The sequence below is a fragment of the Thermobia domestica genome, chromosome 8, assembly GCF_964235325.1.
Source record: "Thermobia domestica chromosome 8, izTheDome1.hap1.1, whole genome shotgun sequence".
Classification (NCBI taxonomy): domain Eukaryota; kingdom Metazoa; phylum Arthropoda; class Insecta; order Zygentoma; family Lepismatidae; genus Thermobia; species Thermobia domestica.
In genome coordinates this window covers 242,938,278-242,962,931 of record NC_137461.1, presented here as the reverse complement: position 1 = coordinate 242,962,931, position 24,654 = coordinate 242,938,278, and the positions used below count along the sequence as shown (strand labels likewise).

General features: G+C 36.4%; 1 protein-coding gene across 2 annotated transcripts in view; it reads right to left on the bottom strand.

Moving 5' to 3' along the window:
* Positions 1–24,654, bottom strand: part of LOC145693511 (protein takeout-like) — a 287,051-nt gene that overhangs the window by 93,840 nt on the left and 168,557 nt on the right. Inside the window, exon 1 of one of the 2 annotated variants that reach the window (XM_081769579.1) lies at positions 1,799–2,002. The exons of the other annotated variant lie outside the window; for it this stretch is intronic. Within the exon in view, the coding sequence (XP_081625705.1) occupies positions 1,799–1,874 (76 nt within the window). The 5' untranslated portion in view covers positions 1,875–2,002. Of the gene's footprint in view, positions 1–1,798; positions 2,003–24,654 lie in introns of those variants that run through there. 2 annotated transcript variants of the gene reach the window in all.

The following is a 24,654-nucleotide window of genomic DNA, read 5'->3' as shown; positions in this document are numbered from 1 at the left end:
TATATATATATATATATATATATATATATATATATATCAAGTTGTGCTAAGAAGAAAAGTTCAACGGAGGGAGCGTATTTTGTACAGAACTTATGCGTTTGAAGACCGAGTTCGAAAGAAGGTTCCACGATATCAGATCTATCAAAAATTAGCTTTGCCTGTTTTCTAATCCGTTCTCAATGGTGTTGAGGAAGTTCCAGCCCATTTACAGATGAAGTTAATAAATATAAACTCAGTGTAACTCAAATATAAAACAAAAATTTTGTGAAGTGGATATATCCCTAATTTTACAAATACTTGCCTGTATGTCTCCTAGAAACCCGCAAATTTTGCATTCGTACATGATTTTCATTTTCGGTGGTACATATGAAATGAGAACGACTTTTCTCGCTTATGAAAAATAAAAAATAACAAGTGTTGATCGAGGCATACGTAAACAGACATCCATCTTATCTGTGTTCTGAAAATTGCCAATGCAAACATCAAGTCTTCAGAAATCCGAAAACTGGTTGCAGGAAAGTGATGACAGGGTTCGGGAAATAAACAATAGGTATCCATCTACTAGATATCCAGTTTTCTTCATGTTCCTCCAGTTTTTCAAAGAACTACATTATTAGGTAATCATTAAGTACGACTTTTCTTTTGCGGTCCGCCACTACTGTATATTGATGATTATTTTGCCCTCTTGAAAATGAAATAAAATGAAATCTCTAAATTTAACGTCCCACATTTATGGTCTTCAGGCTAACGGGGACGATGATTAAGGCAAGTGAATAATGATGAAAGAATTGGTGGAATGAGAAGGTGGGAGAAAACAGGAGATCCCGAGAAAATCCATGGACAAGATGTTCATCACAAATTTATATGGTCGGGAATCGAACTAGGAACTCTACGCACTAAAGGTAAGCGCTCTACCACTGAGCCATCGCGTCCCCCTTTGACTCGCTTGAGATACTAAGTTTGGCATGCGTATGGAGTAACAGACGCTAACAATAGAATCGTGTAAATTTCACTTACGCGATCCTAATAAATGTTCTAGGGGTTGTCAAACATGTGTTAATATGTACACCTTGGAGGGTATGCCTATTTTCAAAATTGATTTCAGTGCAAATGTATTTTCCACCCACCCTTTTTTTGTTCAAATTTGCACGTAGAAGGGCATCATAAAAATAAATACCGTTTCGTCTGTCTTAAATATGAAAGCGTTATGAATTTCGTTCTACCTTCATCGTTTGAACTCCTACCATCACCAGAGCTCCCTCGTGGCTATGCGAGTTAGCGTACGCGCGTTCGGTGTGGGAGACCCGGGTTCGATTCCGGCAGGAACTCATGTTGTTCGAATCCAATCTTAAGCTGTAGGTCCACGTCTCATATAGCCTCGCCCTCGCTGCTGAAAAGGGATGCTAAACTGAATATTAAAATTCTACCTTCATTGTTTTCAAAATATATATATATCGTTAAAAGTATATAACAATTATTCCAAATAAGCATAACACGTAAACCAGTCACTTCAAGGATTCCTAAAAGTTGAGGCCATTATGAGGCGTGATGTCTGCGGTGCCATTATCATCACAACTAGCGAGATTTATGCTTCGAAGTGGAATTTAAACCACACTAGTGCGTTCGATGCTTTTCCACCGGAAATTGACCGTGGAACCTCGTGCACCAAAGGACGACCGCTATAGATACTAGACGAGGGAGTATATCATACAATTAGTAAACACCCAATTCCCTTATAAAACTTTTGTCTCTTAACGAAAATTAACTAATAGAGTTTAAAAAATTGGTAAGTACTTACGCAAATCTAAGCATAGCGATGTTTTCGGCAAGTATAAACACGATAAAGCACTGAATAAAGCCAAGAATGCCTTCATTGTGCTGATTGAATCAAAGCAAGTCAGTGACTTCTGTCAAGGCAAGTTCACAATGTGCTCGTCCGAAGGTAAGCGTTTAAGTAAGGTAAGGTCTAGGCTATCCCTTCCATTATTACCTAGCTCGGGAGTGCGTCAGTATGCGTGTGTAGAACTCCAAACATCAATCTTCCCCCCCTCTCTCTCTCTCCTAGTTCTACCAATAGAATTGATGAGAAAAAAAGGGAAATATTTCCCTTTTAAAGTTGATCTGCATATCTTTCATGTCTCTTACTCTCTCTCTTCTCTCTCTCCCTCTCTCTCTCTCACTCTGTGTGTGTGTGTGTGTGTGCCAACTCTTACACAATATATAAGACAACGGAAAGAAGCAAGTGAAATAACTAGATGGCCTTGAAAATACGTTTTAAAAAAGAACGTTTTCTTTCAATGTCATTTTTTGCAGTACAAAAATAATGAAAAAACTTCTTTTTTTAAAAAAAAAGTAAATAAAAAGGGAAAAACAATTTGTATTGGCTACATCCAATATTTAAGAAATGTATGTAGCCAATTACTACTACAATTACTACAATCATTTTCTCCTCCGCTTTAACACACGTATAGCGGCGCTATAAAATATAATAAAAAAAAATAAAATAAAAACACTCATAATGCATGCATCTTCATTCTTTTGTGTAATACATGTCGTGTGTCGACATATATACGTTGTTGGGAAATCGATTCCTGAAGGAAGACGCTAAACTGTAAATCGAACTTCACTTTCGTCTTTTTCAATTCATTAAGAACCCTTCTATATTCAAGGGGACAAGACAACTTCTTCAGTTTTTTTTTTAAATATATAATTTATGCTAATTTCAAAATTGTAACAAAAAAAAAGTACTCTTATATAACAATTATGTCTGAAAGATGATGCACGTAAAAATTACTAATGACACCTGTTGTTTAGCGCTGTCTGAGACAAGTTTTTATACAATGATTACTACATCGATACTTGGAATACAAAAAGGAAATAATTAAGAAAGAAGAGAAGAAAGAAAGAAAGAAAGAGAAGGCAACATCACCTCCCAGTCAGGAAGTTCCGTTTAAATTTTCAGTTCTCAGTTCCTCTGAGGGAGATTCCCCGAGATATGTCCTTGAGCAGAGCAGGTACACGTTAGAAATTGCGTTTAAAAGCAATGTTGTAATTTCCAAAAGAGTTTCTTTTTTTCTTTTTTTTTTAATATAATAGCTATACTAAAAAGATAGCAGGGGTAAATATAATTCATTGATGAGAGATTATAAAATTTGGGTGATGACCTCTCACTATGTGGTTAACATACGTTCCCTGGATTTGGGAGATAATTGTTCGATTCCACGTGGGAGTTCATCTGATTTGGATATAATATTAAGATGTAGGTCCACGCGTCATAAAACCTTGGTGCTAAAATGGACCTTACGCTTAAACCAACTTACCACCTATCAACATGCATATGAAATTATATGAAATGAAATCTTTAAGTTTTACGTCCCACAATTATGCCGGTTAGGCTAAAGGAGACAGAAATAATGGTAAATGAATGAAATGTTGGAATGAATTAAGTAGGAGGAAACGGGAGAACCCAGAGAAAACCCACATACACGGTGTTTGTCTACCACAAAGCTCACTTGGCACGAGCTGGAATCAAACCAAGGACCCCATGGACCAGAGGTGAACGCTCTACCACTGAGCCACCGCGGTCCAAAACAACACGAATTTGAGTGGGTAACTCTGCATATTTCACGATAAACTAATTAACTCTACGCCCTGTGGAACCTGGGGATTCAATGCCGCGTTCACAAAAGCTCTCCACTGACTTCTATCCTTAGCTAATTGGATCCAGTTTCTACTTTGTATCCCTATTTCTGGGAGATGCATCTTAATATTGTCCTCAATTTCCGCCTAGGTCTTCTTAAGGGACGATTTCCGATAACACTTCTATTTAAAACTTTAAAAGAGTTCCTACTTTCTTCCAATCTGGCTACATGACCTGCACACCTGAGCCTACTATCTAAAATTGGACTGATTTGGGTTGAGTTGATTTTGAATTTAACGTCCCTTTAGCAACGAGGCTATACGAGACGTGACCTATTGATCAAGGTGGAATCTGAACCACATGAGCTTCCGCGGGGAATCGAACCCGGGTCTCCAGGCCAAAGGCGCATTCGCTAACCGCTTAGCCATAAAGAACGTCGATTTGAATAATAATAATAATAATAATAATAATAATAATAATAATAATAATAATAATAATAATAATAATAATAATAATAATAATAATAAACTTATATTTTCTTTCAAGCTTATGAAATTAGTCTTGTGTTTGGGATTGAAAATCTTCAAGAATAAGACGGTAATCTGGAATGATACAAACCTTAACTAGGAAAGTTTTTCATATACAACACAAGATACATTTGTAATTTTCTGCGCCACGGTGACTCAGCGGTAAAGCCCTCATCTCTCTTGTAAAAGGTTCCTCGTTCATTCTTAGGTCATTTATGTCTGGGGTGAACGACAACATGTTCGTGATTTACATCAAGATTCTTCCCTTTCCTTATGAATACTGCTCCAACTAGCCCTGGAATTATCTACAACTTAAGAGCCTCACGTACTAAAAACAATACAAAATACCCAATTTTTCTTTTGCTTGTTTTTCATAAGTAAAATGAGATAATGAGATGTAACTTACCACAATCATAGATAATATTGATCTACAACAGAAAATATGAACCTGAAGAATTTTCAATGGTGCCATTCGTAGAAATTAGTGTTGTTGGAATAAAAATTCCCCAAAATCTAAGTTAAGGCAGCAACTAGAGAAACGAACTCAACTGCATTTGATTACGTATTATGTTGGTTTGGAATCCTGTGAACTACTTCTTTTTTTTTTTTTTAAAAAAAAAACATAATTATTTACTTTTAACAACTGTATGCTAAAACTATTTTGTTTATTATAAACTAAATACAACTATTATTTAATAAAAATAGTTCACAGGATTCCAAGAGAACATGATACCTAAACAAATGGAGTTGAATTCGTTCCTCTAGTTACTGTCCTAACTTAGATTTTGGGGAAATGTTATTCTGGCAACACTGTAATTTCTATAGATGGCAACACTGAAAATTCTTCACCTTCATATTTTCTTTTGTAGAATAACAATATCTATGACTCTGGTAAGTTTCATTTCATTATTTACTTTCATTTAAGAAAAAAAAACAAGCAAAAGAAAAATGGTAAATTTTGTATTATTTTTAGTATGTCAGTCTCCATCCCGGCGAAATTAAAATACCGCTAATTTTACAGTAATTATGTGATATCTTCAAGTAGATAAAAGATAATCGAAATGTAGAACAAGAGCGCCCTAGACAATATTATTTTACATGAGAAACCGTTAACACGACTCACTTATCTGCTTTCGATTTCGAGCCATTTTGAAAATCGGCATTTATTTTCGCGTTTCTAAACAGCTGTAAACGGAAAGCCGCTAGATGACTTGCGATAACGGTACCTCACGCAAAATAATATTATCTAGAGCGCTCTTATACCATATTTCAATTATATTTTATCTATTTGAAGATATCACATAATTACTGTATAATTAGCTGTATTTTAATTTCGCTGGGAAGAAGACTCTTAAGAAAAAAATAAAAACATGATTAAAGTAACTATTAAATAATAATAATAATCTTTGTTACAGTTTCGGACTTTCGGCAATATATTATTACCGAAACTATATCAAAGATTAGTAATAATAAGTAGTTTGCTTTGGTTAAATTTTAATTTTATTTTAAGTTTTCACTTCCTTCTACACTATCATTCTACCAATTCTATCATAACCATCTACTTTCAATGCTCATCCGTCTCTTTCAGCGTGAAGGACATAAACTTGGGATATTGAATTATATGTAATAATGTTTATTTCAAAACTGAAGCAAATTTGGGAAGAGTGCACCCACGGGGAGTCATTGGATGCGAAACCTCCGGCCGCAAAACTTCCTTACTCAATGCACATTTGTACACTTTGCAAAGAAAAAAAAAAAGCTATACCTGTCTAACAAGGAAGTGATTGATGTAGCATGAAAATTTGATCTTCCACTTCATCTGTACTTCTACTCTTATAAAAAAAAAAAAAATCTAGTTCTATCATTTTCTTTTCTGAAAATATAAGTGGAAGTGTTTTACAATTATTTATCGTCTTTTCAGGTGTAGAATAATATCCGTTCAATGCTGCATGGACGTAGTGGCTTGCAGTATTCCCCGCCCCCTCCTTTCATCAAAATTTGGACCCTACAAAACAAAAATTTCTAAATGCGGACCTGAAATTTGACTACGTACGAAAATAAAAAAAGTTTCTATTATGACGAATCATGGCGTGCGTTTCCTCTCATACTTATACTGGTGCCCACGAGATGAAAAATGTCTCGTCTCGAATTTCGTATCAAAATCTAGACGACAAGTAAATTTTGAAATTCCAGACGAAACTACAAATTTCAGGAGTCTCATGGACAACACTAGTTCACCCAAGTCTTATATCTCAAACTCTGCTTTATTGTTATATGATTCATGGTAAAAAAAAAAAAGCTATAACTTGCCAAAATGATTCTAGGATTATAATGAAGAACATACAGGGTGAACCTCAAAGTTGTGCACAAACTGCGAGAGGTGATTCGTGAGATCAAAAGAAGACAAAAAGTCCTCTTGCATATTATCGAATACCGCGTGATGTAAGAGTGAGACGGGTGTTAAGTTGAAATCGAAAATCGAATAGTGACAATTAGAACGGAACAGAAAGATGTGTGCAAATTCCGGATGTTGATTCGTGGCATCAAAAGAAGACAAAAAAAGTCCTCTTACATATTGTCGAATTCCGCAAAATTGTAAGAGTGCCAACTTGAAATCGAAAATCGAATCGTGACAAGTTATGACATCTTTCAGGTTCACCCTGTATATCGACATTTAACCCTTTCCAGATTCCGGCTTTTTGGGCTATTTTTAGACTTTCAGTCAAGCAGCTACTGCATTGTCACCATTTGTCCTAGAATCATAGTTCATACCTCATTCTCTTCAGAATAGAGCTGGCTTTCAAATGGTACCACTTGCATGCTCATACAATATACCAGGAGCGGGAAAAATGATGTCAAAGGAAAAATTTCGGGGGGAAATTTTTTCTCGCACTTTGGCCCCCTCCTGGAGCGGCCCTGTGTGAACGTAGTCATCTAAAAAATCTGATAAATAGTACTTGTTATGTGCCTGGGCACAGGAAGGTGTGAAACCATACGTAATGTCTTCTACAATGCCTCTGGACTTGGAAAGAAGAAAAAAAGGACGAAAAAGCTCAAATAGGAGAGTTATAACTCAATGTACCATGAAAAACGCGTATGGTACAAATTGTACCATAAAATCCCCAAGGGGTTAAAGATTCGCAATTCATTACACAATATAATCAAATAATAATAAAAAAATATCGATTAAATGTTGTTCTATTACAACATACTTGAATCTCTTGTTACACAGAAGGGTTCTGATAACTTTTTTCTTTTTAATTTTAAATTAGGGTTTTTGGACTTCTAAAAGCAGACGAGAAGAGCTTTCCAAGATTCGAAAAAAGATGAGAAATAATTCTCCGAGATTTAAGACCAGACAAGAATTCTGGGAAGAAGTTTCAAAACGAAATGTGGTAATCTTATTTCTAGTTTCTCTTCTAACATTACTTGTGCTTACGAATACGTCTGTGAAGTTTTCCTGCCCATCTGACGGATTTAACTTTCTTTTATCTTCTTCGTTATAATGTATCGCTAGTTTATGCAAGTTTGCTAAAATTATCGTTAATTACACTATTTATAATCAAAAACATATCTGCTAAATGTATTAAAAGAGATTCATGTAAGATATATTTAACTTGTGTTTATGATAAGGATATCTAAATACTTTCGTACAGACCTTCATCTACTGATAACTCTTCAATGGTTTGAGCATTGCATATTAGCGTTACCCAAAACATATTTATAAATGAATAGTCACCTTTACCTGTGAAGTTCTTTACCAATTGACTCCACTAACGAACTTGGATGAGATAATTGCAATAAGAAAAGCGATTTATCCTAGTACTATAGGCAACCAACATTCCTTTGCTACGGCGCGGGTTGCATACCAGCTAGGGAATGTTATGGATTTTTAAACGAGATATGAATAGGCTACCTACCGTTACCCGTTGGCATACTAACGGGTTGACTCTATTAACGAACTCCGCCGAGATAATTGCAATAAGAAAAGCGGCTTATCCTTGCATTATAGGCAACCAACATTCCTTTGCTACTGTGCGGGTTGTATAGAAACTAGAATATGTTAAACTATTGTTATCCGATAAGATATTACCGGGTTGACTCCCGGTAGAGATAACGGAAGAGATAATCGCTTTATTGCAAAAAAAAGAATTTACTTGTAAAGATTCGCTTTCATTCAAGAGTTATCGTGCGGATAATTGACGGACGGACGGATGTATGTAAATACGAACATTACAAACTCATGTAGTCTATTTGCGTGATTCTAAAAGATGGGTGGACCAACTTTGCGCTCCCCTATTCACCCAAAAGAATTTTAACCCTCCACTTCATATGGTTTGTTTTTTTATTTTTATTTTATCTTACATAGTTTATCTAAAACTATTCGCAAAATTAAGCACTATATTTCAAGGTATCAATTATGAAATTGCCGACCACGGGCGAGGAAGACTTTGACTTATTCACCTGTCTGAGTAATCCGATCTAAGTACTGGCGAACAAGTTTGGTAAAGTGTCGTATGTCTATCGCCAACTCCTACAGAAGGAATAGAAACGGTTCCTGCACAGACTGCATGTTGTAGTATCATGTATGACCTAAGTAAATAGACACTTTACATATTTTTCCACATTACCTGTTGGTAGTACTGAGTTTGAATACAATTATGTATGGATTGTCTTCCCCTACATGGATGTTGCGGAAATTAGTGATGGTATCTCGATCGAGTGTCGCTTTATCAGTAGGAAACAGTAGAAAGTGCAATCTCTCATTTTTGATTCCGTGCTACTAAAATCAATAACAAAATACTTCGCGTGGTTAACAAGCAAGCAGCAAAAGATCTTGCACACGTTGTAAGTTGTATATCTACATGTTGCTTTCATGTAGGACACATATCATAGACCAATGATTCACTTTACGGGTTCTGGCCTCATGTCTGAAGCTCGCACTGGCACCCTTTTAAGGCTTTTTCACATTGATGAGGTAATTTGCCGTCGCCGTTTGCGGCAGCGTGTCGCGTGAGAAGTGTACCCTTTCATATTATGCGGCGTTTTGCCGCGGATGAAAAATTTGCGAGCAGGGTTGCTGTGCAACTGAAGAAACAAAATCTTGTGATTCTTGTCGTATTGTAGTAGTTGCAATGGACAAACACAAAAAGTGTCTATTCGTCTTGTTAAACAGACAAAACAAAAAAAAAAAAAAAGAATCAGACACACACATGCGTTCACTTTTTTTTTTTTTTTTGAGAAGTGGTGTCTTGAAGGAGGAGATTTTTTAATAATGTTTCCACAATTCATAGACTTTAGCAAAATAACGGCCATGTTCTGAATATTTAAAATACCATCCCAGTATTCACCTGCCATTGCGGCGACCGCCGCTCATATGTGAAGAGCTCCATTGCGTGCAATATCTTTCTAACCTGCACGGAAATTCGCCGTCGCCGTTCACGGCAGTTCGCCGGATAATGAGAAAGGGCTGTAATTTTTTCAGACTTCTGGATTGAATGGAGGGCACCTTTTTGGATTGAATGTGTTACAGTCGTTTCTAATTATCCACCGAACTGCCGTGAACTTGAATGCTATGTGGTGATACTCCGAAATGGAAGTGTTTCAGGAGAAAACTTTGAATTTCAACTTCACATTTAACTTTCAACTTCAATTTGAATTTCAACTTTCAATTTCGAATTTCAGAAGAGAATTTTGAACAACCATAAAATAAGTAATTATTTTATTATTATTTAAATTATGGTTGCAACGTAAAACATAATAATGAAATGATACCGGATAACATTCTCCTCGTGAGATTTACGAGATTTTGAAGTTCTAAGTTCTCTCTTGGAAAACTTCAAATTTGAAGTTACGTCATTTGACATGCAAATACTTAAAGTATACTTAATTTAATTTAAGATAAAAAAGTACTATTTTCCACTAGACTTGGTAAAATTTAGTTTGTTTAGAAGTTTGGTTTACCAGAGACCAAACAAACTCCTACATATCATATACTACATGACACTGCCACTTCTTTCTCGTACATGCTTACACAACTTGTTTCTCCTCGTGGGAATTCCGTAGATGAGATCCACATGTATTTTAGCATTCTCCGTGTTTCGTTTTAACTTTTGTAGTAATTGATGTAAACTATAGTCTTGAAGGAAATGTTACAAGTATTTAATTGGAATGTGTTCTTATATAAGTTTTGTATCTTCAAAAGAAAGAAAAATATTTTATGAAAAATTTTCTCACTATTTTACGCCAAGGGATAATAAAATAAAATTTTACAATACTTGTGCATTGTTTTAATGAGAAAAATCAAAAGAAAAATAGGTTGTTCTGAGTATCCATGACCTTATATACCTTAACCTTCCAATTTTGATAGAAGAATTGTCTGAGAATTCTGTCTTAGGATGCTTGTACCTATGATCTAATGATAAAAATTTACTGTTATTATTTCTAATTTATTTTCCTAAGAAAAAAATAGAAAAAAAGAAAAATTGCGAAAAATGTTTTGAAATCTGTGTATAAAATTGCTACCCGGCTTTTCCCTCGTGTCTTATTCACAGATATGTCGATGACATAGCCTAGAGACTGGACCGGTGTCACTAACTCGTTATAATAAAGTAGAATTGATTTTGATTTTAACGTCCCTTTTAACAGCAAGGCTATATGAGACGGGACCTACTGATTAACCTGGAATCCGAACCACGTGAGTTCCAGTCGGGAATCGAACCTTTGTCTGCCATGCCAAAGGCGCGTACGCTGACCGCTTAGCCACGAAACAGCTCTCGTACAATAAAGTTTGACTCCCTCCCTCAGAGCAATACATGGTCTTGGGTACGGAAGGTGGATGCTGGATGCACGAGCAGTATCTCTTGCAACTATTGAATGGCAAGTAGATGGACAGGATCAGGGCTCAACTTCCTTCCTTGGGTTAGGCTGGGCTCCTGGTCCTGGTTGGACCCTCCTGAGCTGTGGTCATACATAAGGATTCGGCAACATTGAGATTCTGTATTAACCCAAAAGGAAAGTGAGTTGACTTCCAATGCTTGCAAGCCATCACTGCATGCGATTGTAGGCTTCTACTCGCTAGGGAAGCTTCCCCTGCTAGTAGATAGAACTGGAAGACACTAGGATCTGTCTAATGTATGGTTGTTCGGACAATACGGTTATGGACTTAATCCGACTCCTATGTGGAAAGATAGCATTGGGAGTTGTATATGCGTTATGTTGAAGTATTATCAACATAATTGTGTAGTTGAGGCTAAAGAGAGTATTCGTGCGTAGTATAATGAAGTTGATACTACTTAAATTGTCCATGACCTCTTATGAATAAATAGTATTGGTTTTATCCTGTCCATATGTATCTTCATCCTATTAACTGAATGAAGCCAAACAACAACCGAGCACCGAAACATCTGATTGGCTACTCTCGTTTCCGTCATATATGTTGGGCTAAAACATCGCAATTTTCATATGTAAACAGGATGTGTGTCTGCTCCTCTATTTTATGACATCCTTGGTTTTATATGTATGCGTAAAAGCGTTGTTTAAGCCTAACTGTGACATTATACCTATTGGTATATTTCAACAATAATAACAAACATGTGAAGCACTGTCAACTAACTCTAAATGAGTTGAGTTGATTTGGGGTTTAACGTCCCGTTCAGCAGCGAGGCTATATGAGACGTGGACCTACTGATTAACGTGGAATCTGAACCACATGAGCTCCCGCTGGGAATCGAACCCGGGTTTCCCACGCCAAAGGCGCGTACGCTAACCGCTTAGCCACGAATGAGCTCTAACTCTAAATGAAGTCCAGGGTTTGATTCCTAGTGGGATACTATTGAACACATTACGATGATTCAAAAACCACTTTGAATTGAAAATCAACTTTTCATATATCTTCAGTTATAAAAGGCACGATAAACTTTAATAAATAAACGAATAAATAAAAAGTATTTTTTCCGCTGAAAAAACAAACGACTCGGAGTAGGTGGCTTTGTGGCATGTATCGCAACAAAAGCTGATGTTTATCTTGTTGCAAAATACTTGCTACAAAATATATTGCTATTGTTGTTTTCCAAAATCTGTATCACTTGAGCTTTGATAATGGTTAAAATACTTTGTTTTGAAATTAATAAACATGCTGTGCATGTCACGCGTGCTTCCTGTGCAAGCTTCTTCGATTTATTATAATTATCTACTTAAAATGTCGTGTTGATAAAGACATCGTAATGTTTGGTCTAGCAACACTAAATTCTGGTAAATGCTATTGTAAGAGATATTAAAACATATTACAAAATTTACCGAACTTTTTTCGCAATACTTATAGATATTACTCGCAGATAATATTACTCGTGTTTCGGAATCTAAACAGCAAATACACTATTTATTTGATAAGAAACTTGAGAAAAGTTTTCGAAACCAACGACGATCGTAATGAAGAGTGGCAGAGATGGCATGGGTCAATGGAAACTTGACCCATGACCCACTGACCCAACGTACCCACTACCGACATTGACCCATTTTGACCCACGACACAAAATGAACCATCACTCAACCATGACTCACTCTGACCCATCACCCATCAAAACCAATCGTCGTCAATTCTGATCCATGATTCACGCCCTCTTCTCTACTGACTAAAGAGTTTAAACTTGTAATAAAACAAGGCTATGAAATTATCACTCATCGGAGTTTGAATTTCTACGGTCAATCGCTCAAGCACCGCTCTTTGACAACACCAGCGGATCTGATACTTACGATATAAAATGGTAAAGTGTTTGCCATGGGCCATATTACAAGGAATTTCAATTAAATTACCATATAGACTAGTTATTTTCTTGTTGAATTACAGATACTTTTTAGTGGGAAACAAGATAACGTTTGAAATTCTCAAATCATCATGTAAAGTAGGCCGACAAAAAAAAAAAAAAATTAAACTTCGACTATGTCTTGAAAGCCAAGTACTAAGTCCTATTGCTATTATCACAATTACCAATATCAACATCCAAAAGTGCCTGAAGTTCTTTTTTCGCGTAGATATGCCCATCATCTCAAGTAAATAAACAGAAAGAAATGAAAAAGGAAGAAAAATAGAGGCCTTGAAAGTAAAACGTAGACAAATTCACCAATGTTCAGAAGATGCTGTCTACAATGCACTGACAAGGAAATTTGGAAGAAAGCACTCGCCTGCAAAGAAACTAAGCATGTCATTTGAAGGACCAATTCATGCTGATTACAACAAGCTAATAAAATTCCTGTACGGTTGAAAACTGGTTGAGAGATTCAACCTGGAAATGTAAATGAAAAAATGAGTATGTGCGCATTTAGACGCGTTAAGGGCCTTCACTACAGCGAAATTAAACTACAACTAATTTTAGAGATTTTCTGTAATATCTTCAAAACAAATAAAAAATATTCGAAAAAGCAGAAACGTAGTGAACTAGACAATACCATTTTGCATGTGATACCGTTATCTCAACTCATGGATCTGTTTTCGATTTGCTACTGTAGATAGATTTAGCATTTTTTTTGCGGGTTCTGTAAATAGCGTCATACCAAAGCAGATAGGTGAATTGCGGTAAAGATATCACATGCAAAATCTTATTGTCTAGTTTCTGCTTTTCGAATATATATCTTTTTTTTTAAGATATTAGAAAAACAAAACTCTGAAATTAGAGGTAGTTTAATTTCACTGTAGTAAAGACCCTTAAGTACAACATTATTAGCAACGAACATTGACTTAGAAAATGAAATCTATCGGAGGTAAGAGAAAAAAAACTGTTTTGCAATAATTAACGAGTTTGTTTGTTAAAATTAGTCATTATACTTTTTACAATATGATAGGTTAGAGATATAAATTGATCACTGTTGTTCTTTTGTTCTATGAAGAAATAGCGCAGGCAGAAGACCTCCTTACACCATGAAGATTTTATATGTGCAATTGCGTTGCATCCGTGAAGGGAACAGTTCGCATAAGTACATTATAACGTCCGGATTAAGAAGTTTCATACTATGAACAAATCTCCTGCCATAATCTTTGATTGGCCGGAATCCAAACACATCAAATGGTTGTCCAAATCGTGTGCAATCGTGCATTTAACGTTGAATCTGTCGAAACAATCTCAACCATATACAGAAATTTTAGTAGCTTGTTGTAATCAGCATGAATTGGTCTTTCAAATGGTATGCTTATGAGGAAACAGTCCCAAGTGTAAACAACCGATTTGGCTGGGGTCCGGATATGTGTTACGGCAGACCAAAGTAGGAGACACGTATTTTGGCGCTTGGGCCCATACGCAGAAATTTCCGAAATACGGGGCCCCAAAGTAGACCTAGATGCTATAGCTAGGAAGCGAATGACGTTACTTGTACACAACCGATTTGGCTGGGGTTCAGATATGTGTTACGGAAGACCAAAGTGGAGACACGTATTCTGTCGTTTGGGCCCATACACAGAAATTTCCGAAATATGCGGCCCCAAAGTGGCTCTACATGCTATAACTAGGAAGCGAATGACGTTACTTATGCACAACCGATTTGGCTGGGGTCCGGATATGTGTTACGGGAGACCAAAGTAGGAAGACACGTATTTTGGCGTTTGGGCCCATACGCTGATATTTCCGAAATACGGGGCCCCAAAGTGGCCCCACATGCTATTAATATAACTAGGAAGCGAATGACGTTACATATAAACAACCGATTTGGCTGGAGTCCGGATATGTGTTACGGGAGACCAAACTAGGAAGACACGTATTTTGGCGTTTATGCCCATACGTACAAATTTCCGAAATATGGGGCCCCAAAGTGGTCCTACATGCCATAACTAGGAAGCGAATGACGTTACTGGTACAAAATGTTTGCTTGGGTTGGAATATGTTGCAATATATCCAAAAGTATGAGACTTGTGTTTGTTGTTAGGTCCCACATAAAGGAATGTCGAATATACAGGTCCCATATTGTTAGGTTTTCAATAAGGCCGTGAAGTTGGCGTATGTGGTACCCATGCAATTCTGAACAGATGTTCAGCTGGCACGAGCCGTCGAAGGGGGATCTGCTGGCCACGAGGGTGTCAACGGAGCGAAAGAATGTTTGCGTTTTTCGCTTGTATTTCTATAGCTAGGATGTGTGAAAACCGGGCAGTACACTTTTGTGCAAGAGAGTGAACATTAATATTTAATCGATACGGCGTATGTCAGGAAACCGGGCAGAGTGACGGAAGTAAAGTTTGCCCGCCTGTCAGGTTGAGTCGGAAGAAAAACTACATCTCTTCGACTTGGATTTATAATAGCCATATCCGGACCCAGCCTAATCGGTTGTTTATATGTAACGTCGTTCGCTTCCCAGTTATAGCATGTAGGGCTACTTTGGGCCCCCGTATTTCGGAAATTTCTGCGTATTGGCCCCAACGACAAAATACGTGTCTCCTAGTTTGGTCTCCCGTAACACATATCTGGACCCCAGCCAAATCGGTTGTGTACCAGTAACGTCGTTCGCTTACTAGTTATAGCATGTGGGGATACTGTGGGGCCCCGTATTTCGGAAATTTCTGCGTATGGGCTCAAACGCCAAAATACGTGTCTCTTACTTTGGTCTCCCGTAACACATATCCGGACCCCAGGCAAATCGGTTGTGTACAAGTAACTTCATTCGCTTCCTAGTTATAGCATTTAGGGATACTTTGGGGCCCCGTATTTCGGAAATTTCTGAGTATGGGCCAAAATTCCAAAATACGTGTCTCCTACTTTGGTCTCCCGTAACACATATCCGGACCCCAGCCAAATCGGTTGTGCACAAGTAACGTCATTCGCTTCCTAGTTATAGCATGTAGGGACACTTTGTGGCCCCGTATTTCGGAAATTTCTGCGTATGGGCCCAAACGACAAAATACGTGTCTTCCTACTTTGGTCTTCCGTAACACATATCCGGACCCCAGCCAAATCGGTTGTGTACAAGTAACGTCGTTCGCTTCCTAGTTATAGCATTTAGGGATACTTTGGGGCCCGGTATTTCGTAAATTTCTGAGTATGGGGCAAAATGCCAAAATACGTGTCTCCTACTTTAATCTGCAGTAACACATATCCGGACCCTAGCAAAATCGGTTGTTTACTCTTTGGACCGTTTCCTCGTTAGTTTCTCTGCAACGAGTGCTTTCTCCCGAACTTCCCTTGTGAGCAATCGGTTAGTGGGTCCTAGTGAGTCAAGGTGGGGGGTGGATCGGAGTGGGTCACATCCTGTTGACCCACGATCCACTGAATCACTCACAAATCTTGACCCACTGACTCACTTCATCTCCTTGGAGCGGGCTGTTTTGAAGCGAAAAGTAGGAGGAAGGGAAGCAGAATAGGTTATTAGCTTAAGATACCTAGTTTTTAGTGTTTCCAGAAATATAAAATGAAAACTTAATATAAAAACATGGATCGGAATGGGAAAGCTGTGGATACTGTTGGAAAGACGAAAAATGTACATATGTCTTGGGATCATTCAATTAAGAGCTAAGAGAAAACCTTGTCAAATATTTCGTGTGAAATAATGTGATGTATTGCAAGAAAGAAAAAATCTACGAACACTTCGCGGAAACAACGAAAAACAATTAGATACTTTCTAAGTGTTCAGTATTTTAATGGAGAAAAATTAGGAATTTAATTTTAATCAATAATTTTAGGGGATTACTCACTTCAACATGTATTTGAACGAAAAAAAAACATGAGGAAGTGCTCGAAACAGTGAAAAAGAAAATTACAACACCGGATGTAATAAAAAAAAAAAGATGATGAGAAACTGATATAAATACAAAGACAATCTCAAAACAACTATTAGTTTTTCTCGTATTTCCAAACAACGACAAAGATATAGGGTCGTTCAACTTGTATAACCAGATCGAGAGGTCGAAGACTCTGCAGGTGTACAATGATAAGTTGTTGAACTTATGAGTATGGAGTAAACAAGAATCAGTGTACCCCACATGATGCAGTTTGGTTTGTATAACGTGATATTTTCTTTATTATTATTGAAACCGAAAGTGCTAGTATATTTTTACAATTCCGTATTTTAGTAGAGAGATTAGATTGAAACCGGAAGTGCTAGTATATTTTTACAATTCCGTATTTTAGTAGAGAGATTAGATTGAAACCGGAAGTGCTAGTATATTTTTACAATTCTGTATTTTAGTAGAGAGATTAGATTGAAACCGGAAGTGCTAGTATATTTTTACAATTCCGTATTTTAGTAGAGAGATTAGATTGAAACCGGAAGTGCTAGTATATTTTTACAATTCCGTATTTTAGTAGAGAGATTAGATTGAAACCGGAAGTGCTATTATATTTTTACAATTCCGTATTTTAGTAGAGAGATTGGATTGAAACCGGAAGTGCTAGTATATTTTTACAATTCCGTATTTTAGTAGAGAGATTGGATTGAAACCGGAAGTGCTAGTATATTTTTACAATTCCGTATTTTAGTAGAGATATTAGATTGAAACCGGAAGTGCTAGTATATTTTTACAATTCCGTATTTTAGTAGAGAGATTAGATTGAAACCGAAAGTGCTAGTATATTTTTACAATTCCGTATTTTAGTAGAGAGATTAGATTGAAACCGAAAGTGGTAGTATATTTTTACAATTCCGTATTTTAGTAGAGATATTAGATTGAAACCGGAAGTGCTAGTATATTTTTACAATTCCGTATTTTAGTAGAGAGATTAGATTGAAACCGGAAGTGCTAGTATATTTTTACAATTCCGTATTTTAGTAGAGAGATTAGATTGAAACCGAAAGTGGTAGTATATTTTTACAATTCCGTATTTTAGTAGAGAGATTGGATTGAAACCGGAAGTGCTAGTATATTTTTACAATTCCGTATTTTAGTAGAGAGATTAGATTGAAACCGGAAGTGGTAGTATATTTTTACAATTCCGTATTTTAGTAGAGAGATTAGATTGAAACCGGAAGTGCTAGTATATTTTTACAATTCCGTATTTTAGTGGAGAGATTAGATTGAAGATGAAGTATATCCTCGGGATGCTTAAAACTATTGCAGGAAAGTACTTCTCAATATCTATGACCGCTTTTGTTACTGATTGGTCAACATAAGAACAGGAAATAGTAGACTTCTACCACTTCCGATTTGAAAATGATTTCTATCAACGAACAAGATTCCTAACTTTTGACTCTTACGTCGTGGTCAAAATTAATGGTGGTCAATCAAATAGTTCCTTGAGATCCATTTTTTTTTTGGCATTCCGCACTGAAAAACAAAACGTATGTGGAGTACGTAAAAACATGGGTTACATGCGTAAATCCTGTAGTTTTTGGACTTAAGAGTCTTCATCCCGGCGAAATTAAAATACCGCTTATTTTACAGTAATTATGTGATATCTTCAAATAGATAAAAGATAATTGAAATATGGAACAAGATCGCCCTAGACAATATCATTTTACATAAGATACCGTTATCACAAGTCACCTAGTAGTTTTTCGTTTTCAGCTGTTTAGAAACGCGAAAATAAATGCCGATTTTCAAAATGGCTCGAAATCGAAAGCAGATAAGTGAGTCGTGATAACGGTTTATCATGTAAAATAATATTGTCTAGGGCGCTCTTGTTCCATATTTCGATTATCTTTTATCTATTTGAAGATATCACTTAATTACTGTAAAATTAGCGGTATTTTAATTTCGCCGGGATGAAGACTCTTAGCGTACGACTGTATGTATAATCCTGCAGCAAATGTATAAATGAAAATGTATGTTTTATAAGTACTTTCCACATAAACGTTCCGAATAAGCGTTCTTTCCGTACGAAAGAAAAAACTGTATACCGGCGGTCAGGATCTCACATATAGATGGACGTATATTAGGAGAGGTAAAAAAAATCGACAGTTTGAGGACCCCTTTGCGGTAGGGTTGAAAAGTTGTCCCTGCATGTACAACCTACAAAAAGTTGTACCTACAAAATTCCAAAACCCTAGAATGATATGTTCTGGCAAACGGTGCAAAATTTTGTAAATTCGTTGAAAATTCACATTTATCTTATTTGTTTTATTACTACATATTTATCACAGGATCTTTCATAGTAGTAACGAAAAGTTGCGTTTACATATATGTAACTACTATAAAATGTTTCAGAACCCTGCGATAATAAAGGAACAGGCATTTCTGATCGATCAAAGAATACAGCGATTTATGTGTAAGCCCGGACGATATGAAAGAAACGAGGAAAATTCAAAAGCATCTCAAGAGGAAGTCAAGTGCTTTTCTTCGTACTTCTGTTTACCATATTTTCGAAACTTCAGAGACCTTGCCAGAACAGAAGAAATTGTCCTAAGGTTCTGAAATTTCGTAGCGGTAATACTCACATGCTGGCACAACTTTTCCTCACTACTGCAAAGGGGTCCTCAAAATTTAGATTTTTTTCGACCCCTTCTCCCCCACCGTAACGTATATAGCATATAGCTATATAGCTGACGTATGTAACACATGTATACCCATATCTGTGTTCAAGCATCAGGTTCATTATATATATATATATATATATATATATATATATATTGGTATTCAAATTTTACGTTATACTGTAACATTATATATTTAAGTTCATATGTAGACACTGTAATTGGGCAGTAATGCCTGTTGTGTTGATAAATAAATAAACATGTCAGGTATCCTGCAGCGGCAAGATGTAACATTTAAGCAGGAAGAGGGCATGAAGTATGTAGCATATGGATAACGTATGGTCTGTACTGATTTTTGTAGTAAAAATAGGCTTCCGTATATTTGTACGATATACAACTGTACGGATAACGGATGTTTATCAGTGCAGACGAACCGACACACGGAGAGAAAGAGAGAACATATAAAGGATTTTGAGTAAACCAAACTTCTTCAAAACAGAACAACATTATGATATTCGATATTCTGTTTGATACATTTTATAGACTTCGGGGATTATGGAGGAAATGCATGACAAGAAAAATGTGTAAGTGAGAGGTCAAGATTACATCGTCATCAAATATTTATTGGAAAGTTACCCGCGCTAATCTCGCACAATAATCGGCTGTCAACGAAAATTACTAAGGTAAGATTAGCACTGTAGTGGAAATTACTCACAACGACAAATATTTTTGAGTTCGAACGCTTAGGTCACCGATCCGTACTTCAAGAACGTGTATCAATCGCATTTTCAGCAACGACTTGAAATGCGACGAGTTCTACTAAGTGTGGGCTCCTCACATGTTGACGACAGAAAATGAAATGAAATCTTTAAGTTTTACGTCCCACGGTTATGCCGGTTAGGCTAAAGGAGATGGTGATGATGAGTAATGAATGAAATGGTGCAATGAAGAAAGTGGGAGGAAACGGGAGAACCCGAGGAAACCCACGCACACGGTGTTTGTCCACCACAAAGTTCACTTGCCGGGGGCTGGGATCGAACCCGGGACCCCAAGCACCAGAGGTGAACGCTCTACCACGCAGCTATCGCGACCCCTATGTTGACGACAGAGAACAAATGAATGATGAAATGGAAATTTGCAACCAGTGCAGATACTTTCTGATAATTCATTCCCGTAAGGTCATGTGATGAGAGTTAAGTTCATTATTTTTACCCGCTGAGAAAGCAGAAAACTGAAACTTGAATATCTCAAATTCACCGAGAAAAAAAAAAGAGACAAAGGTCAGTTTGTTTGTCAACAGCTAAGGGTGTTACACTAAGAAAAAGCAGGAATATTGATACTAACAGTGATAGCAAATTATATTTGAGCATTTTAAGGAGCATAATGGAATGCCACATTTCTGTAACTTCCGAGTAAGCTGGAAAAGAAAGTTGATCATTACCATGCAATTCAATGCCATGGTACATACCAAACCGGCGTAAATAAGATATTTTATACGAGTAATGACACTCCATTCTCATTTATGGGCAATAAAATTGACCAAAGAGAAAGCTCGGAACAAACTATCTATTAACCAAAAGATCATATTCCCAGTCCTCCCAAAATGGCTGTCGTCACAGGCTATAGAACATTTCTCAAATATGAAAAAAAAAGTTTCCTAACAAACGTGGAAAAGAAGATGAAGACTATTAATTTATTAAACATTTTTGTTTGATTCTTTACAAAACAAATTCTTATCTAAGTTGTTATGTTCAATTTGTTTGTGTATGCTTGCCTCTTTTGTTAATGCAAGCGGAAATTACTTGAAATATAGTAATATTAATCAGATTCCAAAACTGCAGAAGATAGCCTATATCAAGTTATTCGACTTGTTTATATTTTCTATACGTTAAATGATTGTAGTCGTTTGTATGTAGGGTATATCCGAATGTTGAACATTTTATTATGATTAATTTTCTTTAAACGTGGTTACTAAGACTGGTTATCCAAATTTGTGGGGTACTCAAAATGAGGTTCAGAACCTTTCAATATTATGTAATTTGTTTGCTTGTATCTCGTACATTAAATTAACAGTGTATTTAAAAATAAAATTGTAGATTTTCAGTAGATCAGGTCCATCTATAACTTCATTTGCTTTTTCCTTCCATTTTCACTGAATTTATTCTTAATGATTTTATAAATTGTTAGTTATAAATTGCGTTGCATTCGTCAGGGTTAATTTTACAAGGGCTTGACTGTTTTGACTATAAATACAGTGATTTTATTTCGGTAAATTCGACACACTCCCTTAGTGGACCTGTACCCTCGTACGTTTATTTAATTAGAGCGATCATTTACTTATATTTCCAGGATTGGAAGAAATCCAATTATGTGAATATTTTTTCTTTTACTTTCTCATGGTCAGTTAGCATAGATTGCAACGCTGAGCAGTTTGACTGAAGACATGGTTGATAGTGTCGCTTATAAAACAAGTTGTAGAGGTTCTTCGTTAAGTTTTTCTATATATAATGTTAGATTATTCTCTACAACAGTCTCTTCTCTGTCTTAAAGAGAGAAGGGGGGGAATTCGGCTCGTATATATATAGGGTATCTCAGAAGAAAGGGGCAATATTTTGGGAAATGGTAGTACGAGTGATTCTAAACAAAAAAATTTCATATAAACATAGAACCTAATCTCAATGATTTTGAGAGCTGCAGGTTGTAAATCATTTTCGACTTTGTTGGTTATTGCTCACCCTGTAACTATTTTACAGAGGTAAGACATAGCGGATTTGAAAAGTGATGGAATGACCTTTCCAACGGTATGCAGCAAGTGGCAGTGTTGTATTTAGAATTTGAAGCTATTGAGGGAAATTTGAGAAAGTAAATGTTATTTAAAGAAATTGGACGAAAACACTGATTCCAAATATCCCTAAATAACTTCTCTTCCAAAGATAACACTGCCACATATTGCATGACGTTGGAAAGGTCATTCCATCACCTTTCAAATCCGCTATGCGGCACCTCTGTAAAATAACTACATGGTGAGCAATACGCAATATAAAATAAAAATTGGTTCACAACCTGTAGCCCTCAAACCGTTGAGATTAGGACTTATGTTCATTTGAACTATTTTGCTTAGAATCACCCATACTACCATTTCCCAAAATATTGCCCCTTCCTCCTGAAACACCCTGTATAAGAGGTGCCACGGAGTAGCATTTAACGTTTTTTTTTTTTTTTTTTTTTTGTTAAAACATATAAACTTGATGAAACAATCCCCTGGATGGGGATAGGGAAATGAGGTTCTTTTTTGAAATAATGGAACTCTTAGTCGGAAGAATTAAGAGTTTGGTGGCCACGTCCAATTTTGGCAAATTTCGGCCAATTAATTGGTTCTTTTAAGGTTGTTGTTAAAAAACGCTGTTGGCATAACAACGGAGGCTTATTTAACTTCTATTTCAGTCAATCTATCTAAGGCCAGCTCTGTTATTGATTTAAACTGCATTTCTCGTGTTTTCGAGAATTTGAAAGCTTTGTAACTTACCTTTTATCTTATTACGGAACTTTTAAAGAAGGTGCTGTATTTCCTCAAGAAGGACTTCTCTTGATCTTATCTAAGCTATCATTTGAAGCACGAGTTTTTCGCAATGCGCGATAAAACGAAATCCGTCAGAATTAAGTAATTTTCAGTTTCTTGAAATTTTATGATTCTGTGTATATTTTCGTTGGTTTCCATTGCGCGATAAATTTTTTTTGTAGTTTTGCGCGAAATATTTAACAATACGCGAAATTTTAAAAATACGTTTTCATTAATTTTAAAAAATAACAATTTTCCGCTGACGGAACGATGGAACGTGACGTGAACGGTGCGTTTTGGGTGATTCGGACACGGCTATAGAGAACATGTTTCGTGTTCGCTATCATCATCGCAAACTTCCCTACTCATAGAAAGTTTAGTTACTGATTATCGTTCAGTTTGGTTTAAACAAATATAATTTTCTATTAGTGAAGTTTACAATGTCAAGTGAACTATTCAATGTACCAGGTGTGTTCTCAAAATAAATCCATTTTTCGTCCCCCGTGATAATTCGATGCAAAAATGATTTCCTTTCGAACCGTTGAAGCAGGATTTCACACACGGTTTTTCGCTTTTCCATTTGTCTATCCGTCAGTTGGTGTGGCACCCATTTTCCATACTTCTGGATCTTTCCCATGGCTTTTAAACGTTGGGAAATTGCTCCTCGAGTCACATTTAGTGTTTGTGCTAATGTTGCTTGCGATTGGGTTGGGTCTTCATCTAATAACGCCTGCAATTCCTCATCTTTGAAATTTTTCGCTGCACCGGGATGTTCCTTGTCTATCAAATCGAAATCTCCACTTTTAAATTGCCGAAAACATATCTCGCATGTTCTAATCACTGGAGCATGTTCACCGTAGGTTTCTACCAGCAACCGATGAGCTTCAGCTGCTTTTTTCTTTTGATGAAATAAGAACAGATAAGCATGCCGCAAATGCGATTTACTTGGAATGAAACTCGCCATATTTATTAGGGTTAACAACTCTGACGCTATTCTGTTGGCCGAATGTGACTTGTGTATTTTTGAAGGTTGATGTTTACAGAAACAAATGACGTACATGCCGCACCATAGAAATGTATACATATTGCTAGAGACATCTAACGGTAAAATCGGCAAACTTCAACTAACACACCTGGTATTTTGTTTTTAGGTAATTAATGGTTTATTTGTGTAGTGATTTATGAATAAAAGAAACAGTTGTAATACTGTCAGGGAATATCTTTTTGACAAGAGCTACAAAATGCGAAACTTTATTTGGAAAATTCGACAAAACGAAACTCGAAATTTTCAAATTCTTAGTGCGAAAAACTCGTGCTCCTAGCTACCATCCATTTACCATACTAGATAGCTAATAATGCTTTTAATGTAGCTTCCAATTAAGGGTAATCTATATGCAAGGCTATAGGCTGGACAACACTCTGAATACTGAACTTGTCTTTAGAGACATCCAGAGGATATGATTGCTTGTACATGGACGCATAACCAACCCTTTAGAGTTCAAAGAAATTTTAGTAATTTTAGGGAAATTACCTTTTTATTCAAG